The 25,337-nt window shown below is 47.8% G+C and overlaps 2 protein-coding genes and 2 pseudogenes across 3 annotated transcripts in view; 2 read left to right on the plus strand and 2 right to left on the minus strand.

The window, feature by feature from the left end:
• The window catches only part of LOC101698231 (elongation factor 1-beta pseudogene), a 37,761-nt pseudogene extending 36,020 nt beyond the window's left edge, over positions 1-1,741 (plus strand).
• The window catches only part of Abl1 (ABL proto-oncogene 1, non-receptor tyrosine kinase), a 152,644-nt gene extending 131,509 nt beyond the window's left edge, over positions 1-21,135 (minus strand). The window contains exons 1-2 of one of the 2 annotated variants that reach the window (XM_087183043.1): positions 20,956-21,135; positions 18,616-18,782 (exon numbers count right to left, since the gene is read on the minus strand). In XM_087183043.1, coding sequence (XP_087039169.1) covers positions 18,616-18,700 — 85 coding nt within the window. In that variant the 5' untranslated portion in view covers positions 18,701-18,782; positions 20,956-21,135. The remainder of the gene's footprint in view (positions 1-18,615; positions 18,783-20,955) is intronic. The other variant, XM_013073699.3, reaches the window with a different exon arrangement.
• LOC147826047 (U4 spliceosomal RNA) lies at positions 10,896-10,975 on the plus strand (annotated as a pseudogene).
• A 479-nt stretch (positions 21,136-21,614) lies between the features above and the next one.
• LOC147826048 (uncharacterized) lies at positions 21,615-21,713 on the minus strand. Its single transcript, XM_087183044.1, has one exon. It carries the CDS (start codon positions 21,711-21,713, stop codon positions 21,615-21,617), a length of 99 nt encoding a protein of 32 aa, XP_087039170.1.
• Positions 21,714-25,337: the final 3,624 nt, after the last annotated feature.

Raw genomic sequence — 25,337 nt, forward strand, 5'->3', positions numbered from 1 at the left:
GAACTTAGGATCAAGAAAGAATTTGCCCAGTCAGGAGAACCAGCAGCAGGGCTCCGGAAGAGGCCACAGCAGGAAGCACTCAGCGCCTCCCCTCAGAGCATCTCTGAGCCCCACGACAAGGCTTCTCACCTAGCTCCCTCATCCTGACAGCGAACCTGACCCCAACCATCCCTCATGAGAGCACAGCAACTCGGAAGTTAGACGCTCAGCTCAGCCCCTCTCACTTCAACGTCCACACAAACCCCAGGCTGCCGCACTCCACTCTCCCGCTGAGGATGCCACAATGGCCGTGGCTAAGGACAGCACAGGCCACAGACTTCCCTTGATTCCCTGACATCTCCTTAATTCCCAGAGAGTCGTGAGGCAAATCTTCCTCCCTCTCCCATGAAGAGGAAATACCACTACTCTAGGAGGCTTGCGAGTCTGCTAGGCTTTGTCCACACAGTAAATCCTGACCCAAGCAAACTAAAAGGCTGCCTGACTGTGTGATTCCAGGTCGGGCCGCTGGCCACACATTCGAATCCCAGGACCTTCCTCCAGCAATCTAAACACATTTCACAAATCCATCCCACACAGATTCATAAATAAAACCTTCGCAGACTGGGAAAAGAGCTAGAAAAAATGAAACATGCTAGCTGGGTGCAGTGGCATATTCCTGTAATCCTAGCGCTCTAAGAGGCTGAGGCTGGAGGATTGCAAATTCAAGTCCAGCCTGCACAACTTGGGGAGACCTTGTCTCAAAATGAAAAGGGCTGGGGATATAGTTCAGCCCTCCCTGGGTTCGATTTCCAGTGCAGAGAAAAGAAAAAAACAAAAACAAAAAGCAAAGGCAGGCATGGTGGGGTACGCTGGTAATCCCAGCACTGTGGAGGCTGAGGCAGGAGGATTGCTTTGAGTTCAAGGCCAGCCTCAGCTACACAGTGAGTTCAAGGCCAGCATGGAATACATCCCAAGAACATGTCTCAAAAATAAAGAAGGGGCTTTTTTCTCCTCTTAGCACTGGGCTCTGACCTTTGGCACTCTTTGGTCCGCTGCTGCCCAGCTCCCGCAGACAGCCGAGACCTGAAAAGCCCCGTTGACCTCCAGGTGCTCAACAATTGCCTGGCAGATGAGAGCTACATCAAAGGGTACGTGCCCTCACAAGCAGACGTGGCAGTACTTGAAGCAGTCTCCTCCCCACCACCTGCCAACTTGTGTCATGCCCTACACTGGTCCAATCACATCAAGTCTTATGAAAAGGGAAAGGCCAGCCTGGCAGGAGTGAAGAAAGCTTAAGGCAAGTATGGCCCTGCCAATATGGAAGACACCACAGGAAGTGGAGCTGCAGAGAATAAAGATGATGATGACGACATTGATCTCTTTGGGTCTGATGATGAAGAGGAAAGCGAAGAAGCAAAGAAGCTAAGGGAAGAACGACTTGCACAGTGTGAGTCTAAGAAAGCCAAAAAAACTGCACTTGTTGCCAAGTGTTCCATCTTGCTAGATGCGAAACCTTGGGATGGCAAGACAGATGAGGTAAAGTCAGAGGAGCGCGGCCGCAGCACTCAAGCAGATGTCTTGGTCTGGGGCTCCTCTAAACTAGTTCCAGTGGGACATGGAATCAAAACTGCAAATACAGTGTGTAGCTGAAGATGATAAAGTTGGAACAGACATACTGGAGGAGCAGACCACTGCCTTTGAGGGTGATGTGCAGTCCATGGACGTGGCTGCTTTTAACAAGATCTAAGATTCAGCCTGGATCACTGCACTTCAATAAAGCTTGAAGGACAGAAGAAAATAAAATAAAACAAAGAAGAGGGGGAGAAGAGGATGAGAAAAAGAAGAGGTGGAAGGGGAGGAGAGGGGAAGAAGTTGGCAGAGGAGGAGAATCTGGGGGCAGGGGAGTAGGAGGAAGAAGTAACACACGAAATGTGCCAAACAAGCAGGAGCAGATTTAGAGATGAGACAACTCTGAGCTAGAGAAGTAGTCAATTACTCAGCGCGAGAACCAGCCCCAAGGGCCACCTCGGGGACTGTCCCAAAGCTTCGGACAAGGCCCTGGGGACTCCCTCAGCGATGCCGCCCCTCCTTGCAGCCCACGGAACGAGCCCACAGCTCATGGCCCCCGTTTGCCCAGTGGGAAATACTTGAGAAACGGTATAAATGTCTGCAGTCCAACCCGAGCTTCTCCCCAGGACCTTCCGGAACCACTGCACTCTCCCCGGTCGTCTTGGGCCCTGTCACCAGCAGGGCTGGGGGATCACCCCAACTGGCGTCCTCGTCCTCGGGTAGACCGCTCCCCACAGTGCTATCGCATCTAGAAGTTCATTACTTATTCTGGTGCAGGGGACCGAGCCCAGGCCCCGAGAGTGGACGCGGTGCCTGCAGTCGCACTGCTCCTGAGGGGCCACGGGCGTCTGAATTCACATAACAGCTGTCGTTAATGTCACCTGTGTCTCCTCCCTGTTGGGCCAGGAGATGGACACAGCAGCACCAACCTGCCCAGGGCCAACAGAGCCCCCTCCACTCCCAGGTCCAGCCCAGCACCGCCACCCAGCAGCCCAACCCACCCAGGTGCACTTTATTTATTGGAGCTTCAATTTGCTGGGAGCCATCCTACACTTTTACAAATAGAATTTTAGCTACAACCACATGAGCAGGAATTTATTCATCTGACAATTCTGCAGTTTCACGAGATAAGAAATGTCAAATTTCAACACGGACGACCATTTTTTCCACATGCATTTCAAAGAACAGAGCTGAGTTCTGTTTCTGAGGGGGTCAGGCTAAAATCTGGACAGAGGACTGGGGATTTAGATCAGTGGTTTCGCCGCCTGCTGCGCAAGTCCAAGGACCTGAGTTCGATCCCCGGTACCAAAAATAAATAATTAATTAATTAAATAAAATCTGGACAGAAAATCTTGAGCAAGAGCACCTGAAACGTGGCAGTCATTTCCCCGCTGTCCCAGAGCCCCCCACCACGAGCACATCTGCAGGTGGAGGTGCAAGAGCTCTCCGGGGGTGGTTTGATTTCTCCCCTCTTCTGCAGAAAACTGCAAATCTAAGCAGCAGGAAGCTCTACTGGGCCAGCAGCAGAAAGCCGCCCACAACGACCGCACCCAGGGCTGAGAGGAGCGGGAGGGGGGAAGGGGAGGAGGGGGGAGGAGGGGGGAGGAGGAGGAGGAGGGATGATGCTCTCCCCCTCCCATCTTTCGCCCTGTGTCCCAGACAAAAGCAAACAGGTGAAAATGCCCAAGTCCAACATCGCAGACAAGCTCTGTCACGAGGCCGTCTCGACCTGACTTCAACTTCATCTCTTGAAAAGGATTCCAAGAAAAACCAGAGAGAAAAGAAACTTTTATCCTTCTGCATCTACAGTGAATTCGGGTTTACAAAAGCAAACTACTGCTTAGTCTTGGTCTTCTCCAGGGCAAAAGTCACTCATCACTGGTGCGACAAGCTACACAGACAGGAAGAGCAGGGGCTGGAGCTTCAGTGAGAAAGCTGGTAAATGAGGGGATGGAGAAAATCGAACAAGCCAGGCATGGTGGCGCACGCCTGTCAGCCCAGTACTCCCAGGCTGAGGCAGGAGGATCGTCTCACGTTTGAGGCCAGGCCGGGCTACATAGTGAGTCCAAGGCCAGCCTGAACTGGACAGTGAGACCCTGTCTCGCTAAATAAATAAACAAATAAATAATGTTATCAGCACCCAGACCTGTATTAAAGAGATCTTCGCTGTGATTAAAGGAATCTGACTTGCATGCAGCAAACCTGCTGTTCCTACAAACAGCCTCATCCTGTTTCCAACAGAGCACGGAGCCTCGTGCTCCAGCCCCTCCAGGTGTCTGGTCCAGACACCAGCCTGATGCAGCTGCCTTCTGCCGACCGCTGCCCTCCCAGCGAGGACTTGGCTGAGCCCTCATCTGCCCCGGGGACCCCACGGAACTGGGTCTCCTGCTTCTACCCCACCAGTCAGGTCCTTGCCTTTGGGTGACACAGGGCACAACTGCTTGGGTAATAAAGCTCCAGCTCACGGGACCCTCCTCTCTGCTCCCCACCTGCTGTTGGGGCCTGGTGTCCAGATCACAGCCCCTTCCTTGTGCCCCTGGCTGCCCTGCTGCTGTCTTCTCTCCGGGCTTTGTAGGTAATGAAGATGCTTTTACTCTTTCAGTCACTTGTTGCACCGTCTCCTCTGACCGACACTTGGCCCCAGCTCCCCTCCTGTCCTGGTCAGGGCTAAGACGGTTAGACAAAATCGGAACCAGTGGGGCCGCCCACTCGGGACCCCTCTGAAAATCCAGGAGCTATTCTTGTTTCCAATAAAAATGCTTCTAACTTCAAAACAAAATGAGAGAGAGAGAAAAATGGTAGTTTAAAACAGCCAGGAATACCAGGTGGCAGGAACCACTATCAGCCATCTTAAAGATGACCTGCCACATTAGGCACCATTAAAACCAAGTATCAAAGAAATAAACTGGAAGTGGTGGCAGACACCTTTAATCATAGCACTTAGGAGGCTGAGGCAGGAGGATCACCGTAAATTCAAGCCTGGACTATAGAACAAGCCCTGTCTTAAACAAAAGATAAACTTACTGTAAGATGTTAAAATGGCTGTACAGCAAATATTAAACCAAGATTTTGAAAAACAATGAAGTAAAATCAGTCATATTACTCATTAATAACAACTTTTAGAAATAAAAAATGTTAACACATTAAATAAAATTTCAAATTTTTATTTTTTTTTTTTTGCTTTTGTTTTTGAAACACAGTCTTGCTATGTATTCTAAGCTGGACTTGAACTCACTATGCACCCCAGGCTGGCCTCGAACTCACAGAGATCCTCCTCCCTCTTTACAACTGCTCTGGAGAGCAGACACGGGGTGCCGAGGCGGGAAACATCTGGCTAGGCCGTGCTACTCAAAGGCAGGAGCTGGGGCTCCCCAATCCAAATCCGCTATCCCCATAGTGACACTGCCCGAAGCTGGAGCGTGCCAGGGAGGTGGCAGAACCCACACATGCTAGGGTGATAGGTATGCGCCACCACTTCCAGCTAAAAAATTTAAATACTTAAACTAAAACTTATTACATCATTTCATCTTCATTTTTAGTTTATAATGCTTTATATAAAGTATCTTAGTAACACAATACTCGCTGTACATAAATATACATAATGCATATATATGAGATTTGCTTGCTCAAAAAATTGTGAAGGTTTTTTGAGACTGTTGCTCTCTACATGATAGGAATACACACGATTGGAACACACACAGGAACCATGGAAGGGTTTCTAAGCTCCAGAGTCCCACACTTAGATTTGCACTGTAGAACATTATTTCCAGTGCTACTTGGTAACTTTAAACATGTCAAGAGCTCTGCACGAGGACCAGGAGAGAGAATGCAGCCCAGGCGGCCATCACAGGTTCGGGGATTGTGACAAGGCCTGGTGTCTGTCCCAGCCGGGGTACGATCACAGCCACCATCTGCGAAGCAGGTGACGGCCCCGCCTCTCCAGATGCACCTTGCTGCCATGGCCTCACCTTCTGGCCAGCAGAAGCAGGCCCAGCAGCAGCTGCCCTCCTCCTCAACAGGGGTGGGAAGAGCCCTGAAACAGTCAGCAGCTGAGAGCCAAGCGCCCGGCGCACATGCCTCGCTGCCAGTCGCCAGCAGCACAGCGATGCCCCACGGCTGGAGCGTGCCAGGGAGGGCAGAATGCGCCTGTGCTCCCCCCGGCCACCCTGGAGCTCTGGGCACCTAGAGAGCATGCACGCCACTCTGCCCTGGTGGGGCTGCAAGAGGGCTTCACACCACCACAAAGGCTGGGCCCAGATGGCACAGGTGCTCTGGAAGGGGGCACGGGGGCCTGTTGGGAGCATTTGTCAGGGAGCTGGGCCATGCTGGTCAGTGGCAGGAGCAGGTGCTCCCCTTACCAGTTTGCTTCTCAAAGTGTTCTGACCTGGCTGCTCTTCTGATCCTTGCTGGATGGTGAAGGTCTGAGGACAAGTGTGGTCATGGTCCCTACGTGCAACCGAAGGTCTGCATCGAATAGCCCTGGGGCTGAAGGTTTGGCTCAGCAGCAGAGTGCTTACCTGGCACGCATCTGCCCCTGGGTTTGATGCCCAGAACCACAAAAAAGCAACAAAACAAAAACTCACACACTCCAGCATGGCACCTGGTCCTCCTGCTCCGTCAGGGGTCTGCCATGGCTCCTGGAGAGGCTGGGCAGCCCCCAGCCAGCACTCGAAGATGACACGAAGCAGCCCTGACCTCGGAACTGTGTCGCAGAGGGAAGCAGCCAGCCCCAGGTCTGTCCTAGGCCCGCAGCGAACAGGTCTGCCAGCTGCCGGATGGAGCTCCTCAGTCTGTTTCCTGGCCACTCATTGTGCAATTCATTCTGGATTTACTGGTAACTCCTCTATGAGCCAACTGAAACAAAAAGCCTCCTTTCTACGAAAGGGCCATCATTTACCAGCTCCTCTGACTCGTTACTGATGTCAAGTTCACACATTCTTATAAAACGATGGCATAGAATGGAAGTCATGCCAGGTTTGATCACCTTATAGAACACATCTCCTAACCATGGCTTCCGGTCCTGGAAGCTGTAACCCAGATGCACCCTGAAAATATTCTTAGGGTGCCTATGCTTTCCTTAAGCATGGATGGAGAAGGATTAATTCTCATTAGAACCAGAGCTAAGTGTCACTGATCACATTAATTGAATTTCACATGACTTTCTGAATCAAAATTTCCTTGACTTAAACATTCACAGAAATGTACACTGCTTTTATAAAGAACCGCATAGCCATTTTTAAAACTCTTCCCCTGTATTTATTTCTATTTCCTGGAGCCTTTTCTCCATTCTACCATATCTCAAACTAAAAAATGAAAGCCCTCAAAAAACTCAGGAAACGCTATCTATGCATTTAGTGGGCCGAGGACAGAGTCACGAAGAAGGAAGTGCCAAAGAGGATGCGCGGCCCAGGGGCCATGGCAGAGCCTGGAGACTGCAGGCAGCTCTCCCCTGCACACTGCCGGCTGGCAAGCCCTTTCCTGCACTTTCAGGGTTTCACTCTCACCGCCAGGTGGAACAGCTCACACATCACATGAAGACGGCCACTCATCTGAGGGGAGCTGCCCTTACACCAATCTGTGGAACAGTAATTTGCTCCAGACTGGAGGGGAGAGTAACCATAACCCATTTTTGGTGTGTCTGGGTCATCTTCACAAACCACCTCATTCCAGCAATGACCTCAAATGTGCTTCTCCATAAAAACAAACCCTCTAGATGTGCTGACAATGAGAAATTCTGTTTTCATTTTTCCTTTCTTGATACTAATATTAAATAATGTAATAAATTAGAAGTGATTAGGGTAGTACCTGGAATATACAAGACTCAACAAATGTTCCGTTATTACATTAATATTATTTTGGGTTTTGAGGCAGGGTTATTATATAACCCACGTAAGGAAAGGCACTTGTCCCAGAGGCAAGGTCTCGCTTTACCTTACAGGTGTACAGGGGCTGTGTCTTTTGGTTCTCCTCCTATCAGACCCTCATTCCTCAGCAGGGCCCTGTTCTGAGGCCAAGGCTGTTCCACCTCTTAGGGCACAGCAGGCTTCCAGGAAGATGCCCCGCCGTCCGCCAGTCTCTGCCCCTGGGGCAGTGAGAACCAGCTTGGGCTCAGCAGCCTTTAACCTCTGCCTGCAGATTCCCTGCCATGCAGCATGGCCCAAACCTGAGAGCTGCTCCAACCAGTGGTCCAGTTCTTTCAACAGGGCCAGAGCCCAACACTGGGGCTCAGGTGCCAACCCCGGGAGCAAGAGGGTGGGCTGGGACTGGCTGGTACAGTTGTCCTGAGAATCGGCAGTGGCCAGGCCTCTTCGGCACCCAGGACCATCAGAAGGGGTCTGAATGCTTTGTCATGAAGAAGTGATGAACATTTAAGAGGCGGCCACGTTTAGCCTGATCACACAACGTACCAGCACACTGGAAAATCATGTGATCCCTCCTTAATATGCAGTTTTATGCTTTTAGATATCAGCTACAAACTAAACTTAAAGCCGGGCATGGTAACCCACCCCTGTAAACCCAGTACTGGGAGGCTAAGGCAGGAGGATCAAGGCCAGCCTGGACTAAATAGTGAGTTCAAGGCCAGCCTGAACTTATGGAGACTGACCCTGTCTCTAAATAAATAAACAAATTTTAAAAAGGAGTCATTCTGCAGAACTGACGTCATCACAAGGCAGCTCCAGCCTCACTGGCCCTGGGGCGCAGGGGACACAGCACAGGGCTAAGAGCGTCGCAGTAGATGGGATTTGACCAGTTTGACAAAACAGGCGTGAAAAGTGGTGTGTAAGCTGGGAGAGTGGACAAACACTCCTGTGAGGGACGGTATCACTTGCCCACAGAATCTGCCATTTTTCTTTCCAAAAGGTGGAAAGAATAAAAACCTGATTAGGGCTATCTGTGCTGCTTTTTCACCGCAAACCGAGTGGCTGCAAGACCAGGGAGGCCAACCCTAACAGGCTTCTGATAAGGCTCAACAGCACTGCGTCCCGAATCCAAAGTCCTGAGGAGGCAGGCTCAGCTGCTCAGCCTGTCCCAGGCTGCCTGACACCCTCCCCGTGTCTAAGCCCGATCCTGAGCCTGCCCAGCCGCCTGGTTTTACCCCGGCTCCCAGAACCGAGGGGTACCGCAGGCCCAGTGCCAGGGGATAAAAGGCCTTGCTGTCAGACAAAATGAGTGGACTGAAAGAACATGCTCACTCTGAAGCAAAACAGTGTTCAGGGCTAGGGTCACTCCAGCTGGCTTAGACCAATGACTGCCACCCTGGCCACCTGCCGGAGTCACCTGGTGAGTTAAAGATGAACACAGAAACGAGGAAATGCTTGCAGACCTTACAGTGATAGTGTTCTCCCTATGGCAATGGATCTTGGAAGTCTTTTTTTTTTCTCAGTAGTAGGGATTGAATTCAGGGTCTCATACATGCCAGGCAAGCACTCTAGCTGACCGCCATCCCTGGCCCTTTTGATCCCCCACCCTCAGTGCTGGGGATTGAACCTGGGGCCTTCTCATCAAGCTGCATCCCCAGCCCTTTTTGTAAATTTTGAGATAGGTTCTTGCTAAATTGCTAAGTTGTCCAACCTGGGCTCAAGCTTAAATCCTCCTGCTTCATCCTCCCAGAGTGCTGGGACTACAGGAGAATGGCCACCAGCCTGGCTTGATTTCATTGTGAGACAGGGTCTTGTGAAACTGTGCAGGCTGGCTGCAAATGTGTGATCTTCTGGCCTCGGCATCCTGAGTAGCAGGGGTTATAGGTGTGCGACCCCAAGCCCAGCACAAAGATCCTTTTATCCAGAGTCTCTCCTTACCAAAGCACACATCCAGTTCTTCGGGCTGGGGTGCAGCTCGGTGGCAGAGACTGCCTCGCACTGGAGGGCCCAGTTCCAGCCCTAGCACGGCAAAACAAATAAAAAAGCTGGTGCTCAGACCTCTCCCTGTGGGAATTAAACTGGTCGTTGAGAGTGGGCTCTGGACACAAGTTCCCGGAGCTCCCTAGGAGAGCCCCGAGGACAGCCAGGGTTGACGGCCTGCTCGTGGGCCCTCTGGAGCCTGGGCTGAGCAGCTCCTCGGGCCGTGCAAGGGCCCAAGGCAGTGGAGGGTATAGAGGCAACCAGCAAGGCTCTGCAGAGTTCCCTGCTTAGAGATCTGCCACACGAAGAGCCTGGTAAGACAGTACATGGAAGGATAAATATAGATGGCTCTTAAATGTGTGAAAATGTGCACCCTTACTCACAGGTGAGCTACTGTGAAAGCCACACCAACATACTACATATCTCTTACTTACCAGGCTGGTGACAGCCCCACTGTCAGACAGCATGCTGTCTTGGTGAGACTTTGGGGATGCCGGCACCTCTGATGGCTGGCAGTGGGAGCACAAAGGAGGCACTAATGGAAGGGGACCTGGGGACGATATCTGCCAAGACAGCACCTGTGTGTCCAGGGGTCCACAGCGACTGCTCAGGGAATCCAAGGCTCGCACCTTTCCTCCAGCGCTCCGGCTTTCAGGGACCCCTCCCCACACAGCTGCACGAGCCTCTCCTCACAGCACTGTTTACAGCAGCTAACGGCGGGCAACAAACATGTGTCCAGAAACAGGGTTCGAAACCAACGATATTTCCAAGTTAGTGGGATACAGTGGAGCCGTAAAAAAAAGGAAGATATCTACATCCTAATGTGGAGAAGTCCTGAGGATCGACTGGGTGAAAAATGAGTACAATAAGAGCGGTTTTATGTATGTATGTATGTATGTATGTATGTATGTATGTAAAAATACATATTTGCAAAAAAGGGTTACTGGTAGGATAAAAAAGAAACTACAAAAATGGCTTTGAAGAGGAGTCCTGGAATGAAAGGTGAGAAGGGCAGAGGCAGAATCCAGTACCACAGAATACACATTCACGACCTTTTTTCCTCAGTACCAGGGATCAAACTCACGACTTTGCGCTTGCGAGGCAGGCGCAGCACCACTGAGCTAAATCCCCGGCCCCTATTTTGTACTTTAAATAAGAAAACATATTAGCTATTCAATATCATTCAATTTAGTTTTGAAATAAAATTTGAATTTGCCACAAAGCTTGTAGGACAATGTATAGGTTTTTAAAATTATAAATTATAATCTTACACTTACAAAAACTTTACAAAGGGAACATAAAATTATAAATCATAGAAACATAAACACGGTATATATGTTACACTTCACCATCCACAAACACCCAACTAACTACCAAAGGGTAAGAACATTCAATCAGAAACATATGCCAGGGCAGGGGATTTAGCTCAGTGGTTCTGCCGCTTGCCTCGCAAGCACAAGGACCCGAGTTCGATCCCTGGTACCAAAAAAAAAATATATATATGCCAGCTTTGCACAGTGGCGGTATCGTAACCAATGAGGTTTATCCGAGGCACAATTATTGCTAATTGAAAAACATATGCCACAGGGGCCGGGGATTTAGCTCAGTGGTTCCGCTGCCTGCCTCTCAAGCACAGGGTCCCAAGTTGGATCCCCGGTACCAAAAAAAAAAAAAAAAAAAAAGCCACAAAAACTGTGAAAACAATAAAAAAATTTGATTAGATGAATTCTAACCTAAACCTCCCTCAGTTCAATGTGGAGATCATTTTCAAAAGGCAGTAATCCATTTTCAGAAACTCATGTTTCCTGTTGAAAAAATGCTCAAGCTGATTTCTACCACAGCTCTGTAAGTCATCAGCAATGCGATCCTTAAAAAACAGCCACCATGAATGAGTTTTCTGACAAAGTAGGAATACTGTACATCCTACCTACACCAAAACTCCAAAAGCAGGTACATTAAAGCACTTTAAGAATATTTAAAACATGAGCTCACGTCACATCCACAAGAGACACACTTTGCAATTTCTAAATGCTGCAGAATTGCTAATAAAATTCTAGGTCACAGTTACACACCTGTAATCCCAGCTACTCGGGAGGCCAAGACAGGAGGATCAAAATTTCAAACCCTGCCTGAGCAACTTAATGAGACCCTGCCTCAAAACAAAAAACAAAAAGGGCTCGGATGTAGCCAGTGGGAGAATAGCCCTGGGTTCGATCCTCAATACTGAAAGAAAAAAAGAAAATCCATTACTGTATCACTGTATCACTGCAGAAGCAGCAAGTTGAGAGGTTTAATCAATCTACTGAATACTGAGGCAAGGCTATCGTGGCTTTCCTCATGATAAACCCCCCTGCTTTCTCCAGGGTGTACTTTCATCTTGCTTTTTCCTCTTTCACTCGGCCCAAGCTTGCTCTGAAGAGTCCGTTTCTCCCTCACTCTTCACTTTTACTTTTTCAAATATACTTTGTCACTGCAAAAAAAAAAATACCGAGGCAAGGCAAATCTTGATAATGGACTGGTGCCTCTCTTTCTCAGAGAAGTGAATATGCCAAAAGTAAATTCCATTTAAGTGAAAGTTCCAGTTAGTGTAGGCATTACTATAAATTCACCCCCTAGTAATTCACAATCTACACATGAAGTAAACCAACAACTGTTATGGCTTGTGTCTAGGTGTCGCCCTTTTCGGAGGTGGCTGGCTCTGGAGTGTGTGGTGCTGGGATTAAGGGTGTGTGATTACTAAAATCAGTCCGCTGATTGGTCTGGCATAGTTCCGGGTGTGTGGGGAAGCTCTCCCTGGGTGTGAGTGCTGCCTGCCCTAAGGGTGCACAGCCTGGACAGAATAGGCAGTGGACCCTTGAGTCATGACTGGCCTGACATATGAACAACTGAACCAGGATTTTAGTTTTAACTTAAGACCAAAGTATTGAGTTACGACCGGAATGCTGGCCGCTTGGGGTTCCAGATGGTCTCAGATACAGATCTAACCCTTAAAGAGTCTGGAAGGAACATGACAACATCCTATCCAGTGTGGGGTTAACTGAGAAATCCTGGGCCAGGGTCTCTCTAAGGACTCTGAGATCTGCCTATGTACAGGAGAGAGACTTTGAAGGCTGGGTAGAGGAGCCTGAGCCTTCACTGACCAACTGGAGTTACAACCAGCCCTCGGGAATGAACTGAGTTCATAAGTCTAGGGTCCACTGTGTATAAGGGACAGAAAGAGGGCTGCTGTTGTGGCTGTTGCCCTTGCTTGCTACTTGCTGCTTTTGCTGCCTCCTGCCATCCACCTTCCACACCGTGGACTGTTTCTCCTCTCTGGTGGCCCTCTGCCATGCCACCCTACCTTGCAGCAGCTGACCATGGACTGAAAGCTCTACACACTGCGAGCTAAATAAACCTTTCCTTCTTTAACTTGGGGTGTCAAGTATTTTGTCTCAGCAACAAGAAAAGTAACCAAGACAATGACAAAAGACCCAGTATGTCAAAGAGAAACCAAGACAACTGTCCTCAGAGTATGGTTCCATCCTCCTTTTGTGCGTGGTAATAGGGAGTGAACCTGGGGAGCACTAATCTACATCCCAAGCCCCTTCTTTTGAGACAAGATCTCATTAAATTGCCCTGACTGGTCTAGAACCTGAGATCTTCCTGCCTCAGCCTCCAGAGTACCTAGTACTGGAGGTTTCCTCTTATTCTTACACAAATGTCTCTACTTAAAAACAGGCTCTTAGGGCCAGGGATTTAGCTCAGTGGTTCTGGTGCCTCCTCGAAAGTGCAAGGTTCCGAGTTCGATCCCTGGTACCAAAAAAAAAAAAGAACATGAAAACAAAACAAAACAGGTTCTTTCTCTGTTTAGCAATTCTATTTTCTAGCTGTCAAAAAATAAAATCTTGCTGGGCATGGTGGAACACCCCTGTAATCCCAGCACTTGGGAGGCTGAGGCAGGAGGATAGTCATGAGCTCAAGGTCAGCCTGGGCTACATAGTGAGACCCTGTCTCAAAAAACTAAAAAAACAAAACAAAACAAAACAAAAAACCAAACAGGACTCAGTCATTCCAGGGGAGAAATGAAATATGCAAAGAAAATGGGTTCTCATTTTGGTTCACTGTCACCAGCACCCCTGGACATACAAAAGATGAGACCCAAGATGCAGGTGAAGGTATGGAGGTGCTGCTGGCCCCAACAGGGACCCCTGTGTACCAGAACGACCTCGCTGCAAGCAGCCCCTTGCCTCAGCCCGCTCCCTGGACCCATCCCCACTGCTCAGGCCAGGTGAGAACCAGTTCCAAAGCAGGTGGCCTACGTGGCCCTGGGGACCGTGCTGCATACCAAGAACCTTCCTGGGGCTGACTGTCCCGCTCCCTGCCGCCCCACCCAGGCAGAAGCAGCACCTGACAGGCAACACCCAGACAGGCTGGGTGTGTGATCACTGAGCACCGCGCCTGCAAAACACCATGCTTGACCGGGGAAAACATGTACGTGCGGTCTCTGCCAGCAGGAGCCGGGGACAGGACATCACAGACAGACAGGGTTGAGAAGATAAATAAAAACCCCGGAAAAGTGAGTCTGGAGGAAGCAGAAGATACTGTCAAAACCGCATCAATTTCCAGAAATCATTTGGCCTTTGTCACTACCAGAAAAAATATCTTCTCAATCAGCATTGCTTTTATCAATAAAAAGTCTTCACATGCCATTATTTATTCCTAGGACCGAAATAGTCAGAGATTTAACGTCATCCTAGCAGAAAAACTTTGGGGTATTTTTGTTTGAATATGGAAACTGACAAAATTGATTCTAAAATGTATATGGAAATGGGAAGGAAGAAACCATAACATCCTGAAGAACAAAACTGGAGGCCTCGTGCTGACAGACACAGAGGCTTATTTGAAATCTCCAGTGATAGGCGGTGTGGGTGGAAGAATGGAGAAAAGCAGAGCCGAGGGATGGAATACTGAGCTCCCCAAGGACCCGCAAGGAGATGAACGCCTGACAGGCAGCGGCCTAAATCAATTACAGAGCTAGATCCATACGAAAAAGCAAAAGCTGAACCTTCACCCTCACAGAGAAAACCCACTCCACATGAACCGGAAACATGAAGTAGAGGAGCATAAATTCCACCTGCCTGGGGGGAAAGATTCCTTATACTGGGTAGACCACAACAAAAGTATTAACCACAAAGAAAAAGATTGTGAAATTAGGCTACGTTAAAATTAAGGCTTTCAGTTCATCGAAGGCATGATTAAGAGTGTGACAAGGCGAGTTGTAAAATGTGAAGATATTCACAATAAACATTCACTGAAGGATCTATACTGAGAACAGACAGATAACTCCTGCAAATCCAGAGGGCACAAAGAAATAGAACTAGAAAAATGGACAAAAGAGGTGAAGTAGCAGGAGACATTTAAACGTCTTGTGAGTATGCTGACACACAGGAATGTTCATAGCAGCATTATTTATAAATAGCCAAAACTGAGCATACCCCAAATGTCCTTCAGTAATGGCTGGGGTAAGTAAATCCTTGAGTATTTATTTACATAACAGAATACTGAACGGCGATGAAAATGAACAAACTACGGATGCAGCAACACGGACGGATGGATCACACAAAAATAACGTTCCATGAAAGAAGCCAAACCACAGAAGAATATATAATATGCAATCAAATGTATGAAGAACTGAACTTGTGTTTGTGTCCCACTGCAGAAAGTGGCATCAGGCTGGCCCTTGTGTACGAGGCACTCAGGGTGGGCAAATTCAGAGAGGGAAGGTGTGTCAGAGGTTATCAGGAGACAGGAGCAAGGAGAAACATGCTGTCATTTTTTTTTTTTTTTTTTGGTACTGGGGATTGAACTCGGGTCCTTGCGCTTGCACAGCAGGCGGCGAAACCACTGAGCTAAATCCCCACCTAGCCCCATGCTGTCATTTTTTAATGAGCTCAGAGTCTCTATTTGGAATGAAAAGGTTCTAGAAATGGCTAGTGGCTATGGTTGTACCACTGTGGATACACTTACTACCACTGAACTGTGTACTTAGGGTGCTTAAACTGATCGCCTTCTTGTACATTTTGACACAATAAAAGGAAAAAAAAGGAAATGTACACAAGTATACTCACTGGAAAAGAAATCCCAGTATATTTCTAGATTTAAAAAGAAATCCTAGTAACTGTCTCTCATTCTTTGTAAATGGATAACTAGCTCAATCTCTTACTTAGTCCACTTAGGAGAATTCTTACCAAACAAGAAGTTTTTATTGAGGGGCTAAGTACTCAGCAACGTGCTGAGCAACGGAAAATGAGGTGGGTCACAGTTCAGGCGAGGACCCAACTCACAGAAAAGTTAGGACACACTGCACAGCACGTGAGGACCTGCTTATTTGTGCCACCAAAGCATTAAATTATAGAAAATGAGTAAGAAGCAGACAAGCTAAAGATGGTCTCCGGAAAGAGGGTGTTGCCGTGTAGATGGAGAATGTCGCCCGCAGGTCTCAGGTGTTCTGAGATGGGGCCCTAACCCACCAATGGCTGACCCACTCATAAGCTCCTTGTTTTCTCTCTCTCAGTGCTGGGGATCAAACTCAGGACCTTGCACTTTTGAGGCAGGCTCAGTGCCACTGAGCTACATGCCAGGCCCATAAGCTCCTAACTTGACAACATTATTCAGGTAATGGAAACCTGGGAGGTGGGGCCTTGTCCTGGCTCCAGCCCCTTTGGGCTCCTTGCCTTTCCCCCTTCTCCTTCCTGGCCGCATTAGGGGAGCAGCCCTTGCAGAAAAGGGGCTTCTGCAAGCAGGGGAGCTGGCCAGCCACAGTCTGAAACCGTGAGCCACATTAACTCTTCCCTCCTGTACATTGTTTTTCTCAAATACTTACTCACACAGAGGGGGCTGGAGCAAAGTGGTGAAAGACAGGTGAGTTTTGAACACAGGAGCGAAGTCTGGGGGGCAACTACCAAAATGACAGAGAAAATAGGCCAAAGGGCCAACAACCTGCAGGAGAATATGGCGAGAGGAGGCCTGCAGGAGTGTCCCACCCTCCTAAGTGGCAACTCAATCTCTTCGCCCTGGACCAGGTAAGGCGCTTCCAAGGGTGTAACTCCCAGCACAACCATGGCAACGCATCCCTCTCCCTCCCACCTGAGAAATGCTGCCATGTGCAACCCTCTTCTAAGCATGCCAGTGCGTGGAGTTCATAACCCACAAGAAACGCTTTCACATCTCCTCCAACTTCATCACTTTCTTTGACAGGAGCTTCTTTTAAACCAGGTAAAACAAAACTCTCGGTTGAATCATCTTTGCTCATTCTCCTTTACTTACTCACAAGAAATGTTTTCTTCTATGCAACGAGTATATTTCTTAAAATGGGCAACCAGGTTTCATGAATAATATGAAGGCCATACAAAATGCATTAGATTATGGGAAATAATGATGTACCTATAAAAATGTACACACACACAATTTTGCATTTTCACAGTTCATACACAAGCCAATCCCTCACATAAGTACATGGATTATAATCCTTCCAACCAACCTCTTTACTAATCTAGTTGATGTAACTTTAAGGCCTATAAATCTTGGTTTGTTTTGTTTTTGGTACCAGGAATCAAACTCAGGACCTTCCACTTTCAAGGCAGGTGGCAAAACCACTGAGCTAAATCCCCAGCTCCTGCAAGGCCTATAAATCTTAATAGCATTCTCCTGCCTCCTAATGTATGTGCATATAGATACTTCGCATAATTTAAAGTGAAGAATTAACAGTGTCGATTTATCAAGTTCCTGTTGCTGCTACTTTAAAGTTTCATTGGACAACCCTTGTTTTCAACTGATTGATAGTAAACAATATCATAGGACCATTTTCAGGTAAGCTCGTAATAAAACATTTGGTATAAGTAAGACAGGCAAATAATATCTTACAGGACATAGATGCACTAACTCAAAATACAAAATTAACTTTTTAAAAAAGCTTCAAAATTTTAAGCATTAATTAGAAAAGCATCATAAAAATTTTAAAGTTAGTATGATTTTATATTTTAAAATTTACTATCAAGAAAAACAGGAAAAACTGTGTGCAATTTTTTCATCTGTAACTTTTTGACCTAGTAAGAAAAAAAATCTGAAGAAACAAGATTTAAAACTTTAAGATGAGGGCCGGGAATTTAGCTCAGTGGTTCCGCAGTCTGCCTCGCAAGCGCAAGGTCCCAAGTTCAATCCCCAGTACCAAAAAAAAAAAGCTTGAACATGAGTTAAAATAATTCCCATGCATTCTGCCGCTTGCCTCAAAAGTGCAAGGTCCTGAGTTCGATCTCCAGTACAAAAATAAATAAATAATAATAATAATTCCCATGCAAACTTTCACTCAAAAAATTCAAACTACTCCTATACAAAAAAACTTGTAACAGGACCAGGGATTTAGCTCAGTGGTTCTGCCACCTGTCTCGCAAGCACAAGGTCCTGAGTTTGATCCCCGGTACCAAAAAAAAAAAAAATTGGGGATGCTGGGGATTTAGCTCAGTTGTTTCGCCGCCTGCTGCGCAAGCACAAGGACCCAAGTTTGATCCCCAGTACCAAAAAAAAAACAAACAAAAAAACCCAAAAAGTTCGTAGGTGGAGACTTCTCCCTGGCAACTGCATGCATTCTCATAACTTAAACACCTATACCACCCAGCATGGTGGTGCATGCCTGCAATCCCAGCAATTAGGAGGCTGAGGCAGGAGGATGGCTGTGAGTTCGAGACTAGCCTGCGCTACCTGTGAGTTCAAGGCCAGTCTGGACTACATAGTGAGACCCTGTCTCAAAAAAACAAAAAACAAACAAAAACTAAACAAAACAAAACACCTATACCCTGAGGACTCCACCTTTCTCTCTCTCCAGCCTGGGCTGCTTCCTTGAACTCAAGTTCATGGGCCCAGCAGGCAGACAAAGTCACCTCCATGCCCACAGGGAAACTCCTGCTGTTCACTTCCTGTACCATCCCCAACACTCCAGTCCTCTATTTCAAAGAAAACAATTAGGTGGGCGTGGTGGTGCACACCTGCAATCCCAGCACTCAGGAGGCTGAGGCAGGAGGATCATAGTGAGTCGGAGGTCAGCCTGGGCTACACAGCGAGACCCTGTCTCAAAAAACAAACACTGGTTGTATTTGCTGCCAATGATAAAAATGTCAGCTACCATTTCAGTAAAAAGCAACTTCATTCCTCCAGTTACATAGTCTAAAATTCTGGACATCCTGCATCTAACCAAGAGCAAATCCAGTGGGCTTCATCCTCAGATATTTGCAGAACTTGATGCTCCATCCGCTACCACCATCCGGTCCAAGCATCATCAAGTGGAAAGGTCCGCTACCACCATCCGGTCCAAGTGGAAAGGGCCCCACTGTGGAATCCCTGCTTCCTCCCTTGCTCTCCCTAGAAAACAGCAGTCGGAGAGTCTATGGAAACACATATCTGTTACTGTTTCTCAAAACTCACCACAGGCTTCCCAACCCACATGCACACAGGTCAAATTCCTTGATGTGACCAACAAGCCCCTCTTTTTCGCCAGGCATCTGCCCCTCCCCATTTTACCCCTCTAGCCCTCCTTTCCTCTCTCTGCCCCAACTACACTGACCGACCTCTAGGCTGTTCTTGAAGCCACAAGTTCTGCCTCAGGACCTTTGCACCTGATCTCCTCTGCCAGAAATGCTCTGCCCCACACTTCTATATATGGTACTTTCTCACCTCCCTTCTTTGGGTCTATATTCAAATGCTGCCTTCCCAGCTGGGCCTATCTAGCCACTCTAACTAAAATTACATCTCTGTATTCTCTTACACTAAAGTCTACCACTGCATTTTGTACTTTGAATGGCCCTTTTACCTGTGAGTAATTATATATCATGTGTTGATCATTTAGAAAATATTGACTCATGGACTTATGCAGGTCTCTCAAATAAAACATTTCATTATAAAATATCAAAATATTACATCTGTAAATTTTTTTTTTTTTTTGTACCAGGGATCACACTTGGGTCCTTGCGCTTGCGCAGCAGGCAGAAAAACCACTGAGCTAAATCCCTGGCCCCAAACTATGTAAGCTAATTGTTTTTTTTTTGGTACTGGGGATTGAACTCTGGACCTTGCACTTGCAAGGCAGGTGGCAGAACCACTGAGCTAAATCCCTGGCCCCTCACATCTGTAAATATTAACATCAACCTATATGACAGTGGCAGATACAAGTTCTCTGAAAACCTGATTTTCATGGTAAGGCTAAAATTTTGGCAGTATGCGTTGCCAATAATAAGATTTAGCTTTCCACTGAGATTACTTGGTCACTGGTATGCACATTTTAAATTGACAGATTCAACCAAAACTCACCAAAACGTTTGTATCAATCTTTACTATCTAAGGCTGTATAATCATCTCTAGTCAAAACATAAGTAATTCCTTTTTCCCCTTTTCAAATCCTGAATTTGGGAAGATCATAGTGAATTACATTTACCTGCCTAACCCTAACCCTAAAATAGAACTAATGTTTCAACGTAAGTAAAACCCAGTACCTAGATTTAATTAGCTGAAGTGAATACTTTCTGTAAGGAAGCAAAATCTCACCTGGGTGTGATGGTGCATGCCTATAATCCCAGCTACTGATGAGACTGGGTCAGGAGATGCCAAATTTGAGACCAGCCTCCTGGGCAACTTAGTAAGACCTAAGACCTTTTATTTTTTTAAATAAGGTCTTACTATGTAGCCCAGGCTGGCCTTGAACTGGAAGCGACCCTCCTGCCTCAGGCTCCCTCAGGCTCCGAAGTATACTGTGATTACAGGCATCCGCCACCACACCTGGCCAGTGAGACCTTTTCTAAAAAGGGCTGGGGATACAGCTAAGTGGTAGACTGCTTGAGTAGCATGTTCAAGGCCCTAGGTTTAACTTCCAGTACTGAAAGTAAAAAAGAAGAAGAAAGTAAAAGCTCAGCCAGGCGTGGTGGCGTGGTGTCATTCCATACAGGGAGGGAGGAAGATGAAAGTGCCATCAATGGAGGGAAGGTTACATAACTAGAAGCTGTGCATCCTCCGGGAGGAATGTTGCTTCCCCACATAGTTCCAAAGTGAAGATTTTCAAGTCCTCCTCCCGCAGTAATTGAAAAGGTCAAGGATATTAGTGTCAACTAGGATCTGTGGTTCTAAACCTTTTGCAGAGCACAAACCACTTTGAGAATATGATGAGAATTCTGCCCAAAGTAGCAAAACATCCACACAGACACTTAGGGTAGGGGGCCGGAACTAAGTATGGATCTTAAGAAACCAATGAAGTCCAAACTCCCAAGGAAAATGACTCTTCCCAAGGAAGAGTAGAATGGCCTGTCCTAGATCATCAGCAAATTAGAAGTGGAACCAGGCCAAAAATAAACTCAAACAAGTTTTGAATAAAGCCATCATTTTCTGGTACAAAACAAGTTCCACCAGGAATTAAGAGACAACTACAGTAACAAAAAAGCTAAGCAGAACTGGAAGGAAGAAGTACTATCATTTCGGGAAGTTCTTTGATGGCCTAAATTGAATGCATAAGGACAAACATGAGCAGAAATCTTAAAAAAGCACTCACCATGTTCCACAAAAACATTGCAGTGTGGACCCCCATGCCTCGATGATTCCTTTTTCCCTGCTCCTTTGATAAAATGCAGGGCAGGCAAACTCGGCCTTCTTTGGTCCCCAAGAACTTTTCCAGGCTGCTGCCCCATAAAGCAATGATAGGTACCCCTTGCCAGAAGAGGGTTCAAGATCTTCCAGAACAGTCAGTGGGCTTTCACATTCACTGCAGCTCCCCAAGACAGCAACTGAGGCTAATCTCAGAAAAATGTCTTCCACAAAAAAAGGGAGCAGAGTTCAGATTGACACATGTAAACAAGAGTTCCAATGATTTCCACAGTGTATCAATTTTAATTACGCTGCAACCCAAAAGTTTCTTGATTTTAAGTATACTGTACGTACTGAGTTTCTTTCTCGAGAAGAAAAACTTAAACCGAAATATTCACAGGGGTTGCTGAAAAGTACCAAGGACACTAAATTCATTTCTATTCCCAAGCATAAAGGAAACGTTGACCATCTTCAGATGCTTCTCCAAAACTTTTCCTGTGGAAGTCACCATTCCCCTATCTTGGTTTCTCCACCCTAGCTGCTCTCCGGAAGAGGACACAGGTCACTCAGATTTCACAGAAGCTTGCTCTCCAGTCAGACTGGGCAGGAATGCGTTGCCAGCAACTTTTAAGTCCGCTTTTTAAAAGGCCTGTGAAACCAATCCAGACTTTTCCTTTCCATTAAAGTTTGTGGCTTCGCTGAGTCCAGGGGGGCCGTAGGTGACATTGGAAGAAGTCAGGGCATTACAGACTCGCGGGAATAATCTGGGGGACAGGGGAGGCCACTTGACAGCAGGAAGGGATTTGAATGGGGGGTTCTGTGGCCAAACTTGGGGCCGGGATCCGGAGCAAAAGGCGGCTCGCGGGGGAGAGGAGGCTGCCGGGACGGGTCATGGGGGGCTTACTCGGGGGTCGACGCTCCTCCAGCCTCAGGAAACGGGGTGTCCCAGGTCGGGGGAAACTGAGACCACCCTCGGTGTCCCCGATCCGGGACAGGGGTGTAAGGGACGAAGGTCTCTCGCGGCCCCGAAATCAGGAGGCCGTCACAGGGGAGAGGAGGCCCGGTCGCCTCCGCTGCCCGCAGCCCAGGGGTCTCGGTCCGAGACACCCCCTCCCCCGGCTCCGGACGCCCCCACCGCCGCGGCCGAGCAGTTACATCCCCCGAGCTCCGCCGAGGCACCCAGCCTTCCCCCTGCCAGCAGAGGCCGTGGACCACCGAGGAGCTCGTCCGCCGCAGGACGGGAAACCGGCTCAGGCTCCGGCGCCGCTCAGGGACAGACACCGAGCCCCTCAGCCGCCATGATGGATTACGAGCCGCTCCACAACGAGGCCAGGCCCCGCCCCCGGCCCCGCCCCCGCGACGTTAGGAGCCCGCCTCGTGGGGACCCGGACACCCCCGGAGCCCGTTTCCCGGGACGTCGCCGCGCCTGCTGGCTCTGGTGTCACCGCCTGCGACAGCCTAGGGCCCGCACGACCTTTTATGTGTGGCTTTTCAGAGCGCAAGGTGAGCGGTAAGGAAGCGCCCGCCTCCTCTGCACTGCTATTGGCCGGTAGGAATCCGGCTCAGTCCCCTCTCCTCCTCCCCATTGGTCGGAGTGAGCAGTAGGGCGAGTGCTGCCAGCCAATTGCCTTCGGCGCCGCCGCGGGGCGTACCGGGAGCTGTGGTCCTCACAGCCCCGGGTCTGGCTCCTGAGCGCCCGCCCCGCCCTCCTGGGAGCCGGTGGATTCTCGCCGGCTTCGCGTCGGGTCGGCCACTGTCTCCCAGGCACTAGCAGTGAGACTGACAGAGAGCCAGAGCGAGGGCAAACTGTGGATCGGATTTTCCCAGACCCGGAGTTGGAATACTTCAAGCCTCTTTAAGGGGTAAAATTTGGCCCGCGGGGGATATAGAAAGCAGGTATCCGACTGTTGCTAACGAAGTCAATGGCTTGTTTGGGGGAATACCGGGAAAGAGCAATAGCGTTTGTTCGCAGCACAGGTGCAACCCTAGTAGATGTTTGTGTTAGAAGGAACCTTTAACATTGCACAAGTGAACACACATTTGCACAAACACACCCTTGATGTTAGCCGAAGAAATGTCCACTTTGGGGTTTTGTAGCACCTTTTGTAACTCAACTTCTGCAACTAACAAGCATCTGGTCTCCTATTCTTAACTCTCCCCACACCCCTAGTGCAGAATCTGACCCGGATACACCCACTGCTAAGGACCGATCTCACTTAACACTGCAGCCCAGTTAGGCCTGGACCGGGAGTGATATTCCTCTTCTCAGGTGGGGGGGTCACTCGACCACTGTGTGACAGTCACTACCACCCGGCCTGACCTTGCTTCAAAACCCATGGTTTTTCTTCTGCACCATCCAGTATCAAGTAACTCGAATTAATGTCCGACAATTTATTTTTCACAAGTTGCTACTGATATCAGAGGGCACCGCTGCTGCAGAGTGTTACACATTCAGCTAAGTATTTCGGAAATATTCCTGCTGGACTAAGACACGGCATTAGCCATAACAGTACAAGTAGCAGAGGAAATAGTCACGTGGAGATATGAATGTGAAGTATGATGAAAACTTGTGCACAAATTTGGAACTGGGATTTCCAACTTCAATGCCTTTTGTTCCTCTTTATTTATCCTGATTACTGCTCTAATTTTTGTTTTGAAGACGTTACTCTTTATTCCTATTTATGCTTTATTAATTTCCTCACATCTGATTTTAGTTTTCTTTCCAGTACTAGAGATTAAACCCAGAACCTCATACACACTCGGGAAGGACTGTACCACTGAGCTGCATCCCTATCCAGACATCTGCATTCTTTATTCTCTGGTTTAGCTTAGAATTGAGCAAGAAAATCAGGTATTCATTGTAATACACACTTCTTGTGCTGGGATACAGCAGCTAGGGGGAAAAGCACTTCCTCACAAGCATGGAGCACACACAGAGAAAGGGACAAGCAAATAAAAAAAACCAAGTAACAATCCAAGGAACAATTTCCAATGCTGGAAATTAAATTTCTAGATCCATAACCTTTCCTCATCAGCCCAAGTGTCCTCCAAAGGACACCTTTACGACGCCTCCTGGAGCTTCGGTCTGCTCCTGACTCACCGTTCTTTACAGGCTTAGTCAAGCCAGTCACCTTACTTTGCTGAATTGATTTCTTCACCTATAAGTAGGATGTCATGCTGCTTACTTTATTAGGTCACCATGAGGATGAAAGTGGACTTGATCTTAGGCAAAAGATATGCAGGCCCTGGAGCAGTCAGCTGTACTTGACTCATCCCTAATCTCGTTTTCACTCCTGACGTTCCTAGTTCTAGGTGACCCAATCCCAGGCTGTATTTTTTCCAAGACACGTAGTATACATTTTTAATCCCTGTTTAACACTGGAGAATACTTTGAAGGACTTAAAACTAGAATCCAGAGCAGAGCAAATGCCTGATAGAATGTTGCCTAAATCTCTTAAACTTTTCTTAAAAGTGATTCAGTTTGGTCTAATTTTGTTCTTTTATAAAGCAAAGTTCAAGTGGTGTAAATACCTGTTTAAGGTCTCACACCTACTACAATGACTTAACAAGGGCGCCCTCTAGTGGGCCATGGGAAGCAAGTATTCACCACAAGATGCTCTCAGACTGTTTCCACTGGGTAACTAATAAGAGAAATCACTACCGTTCAGAAACTGAACGAAGGGCCCAAGCCAGCAGCTTAGGAGAGCCAGACGAGGAGGATACAGGAGCTTGGGTGGGACTCAGGCTCCCACTCATTGGCATTCTCTTCTGTCAGGAGATATTTCACCCTGGGAAATGTTTTCAAGAATGACAGGGGAGCCAACCCCAAGTCACGACAGAGAATATTGTGCTGTCTGCAAATTCCTCAAAATAGGTGCCACACGGGATACAGCAAAAGTGAGATAAGTGAGTAATGTTATAGAGAAACATGCCATCCAATGACAAAGGCCAAACCGTATTTAAAAACTGTCAAATGCAGTATTCAAAGTTACTCCTGCTGCCAAGAGTGGTGGGTGGCACACACCTGTAATCCTAGCACTTGGGAGGCTGAGGCAGGAGGATCGCCTCAAGTTTGAGGCCAGCCTGAGCTACACAGTGAGTTCAGGGTCAGCATGGACTACATGGCAAGAGCCTGTGAAGAGCCAAGTAGAATAGGAGATCCCCAGCCAGAAGGCAGTTATATCTGAGTCCTCCTTAAATGGTATCCAGCTATTGCCCAGATTACAAGAACAGAAACCAACTTGAATACACTGGAAATATCAAAAAGTAGTTCACCAGAGATGTAAAATAAAACACATTTGCATATATGGTGCCTTTAAAAGACTGTTCCCAATATCTAAGTCAGGGCAC

The sequence above is a fragment of the Heterocephalus glaber genome, unplaced genomic scaffold (genome assembly GCF_053883595.1).
Source record: "Heterocephalus glaber isolate CG9 unplaced genomic scaffold, H.glaber_assembly_v1.0 deba00001479, whole genome shotgun sequence".
Classification (NCBI taxonomy): Eukaryota; Metazoa; Chordata; class Mammalia; order Rodentia; family Bathyergidae; genus Heterocephalus; species Heterocephalus glaber.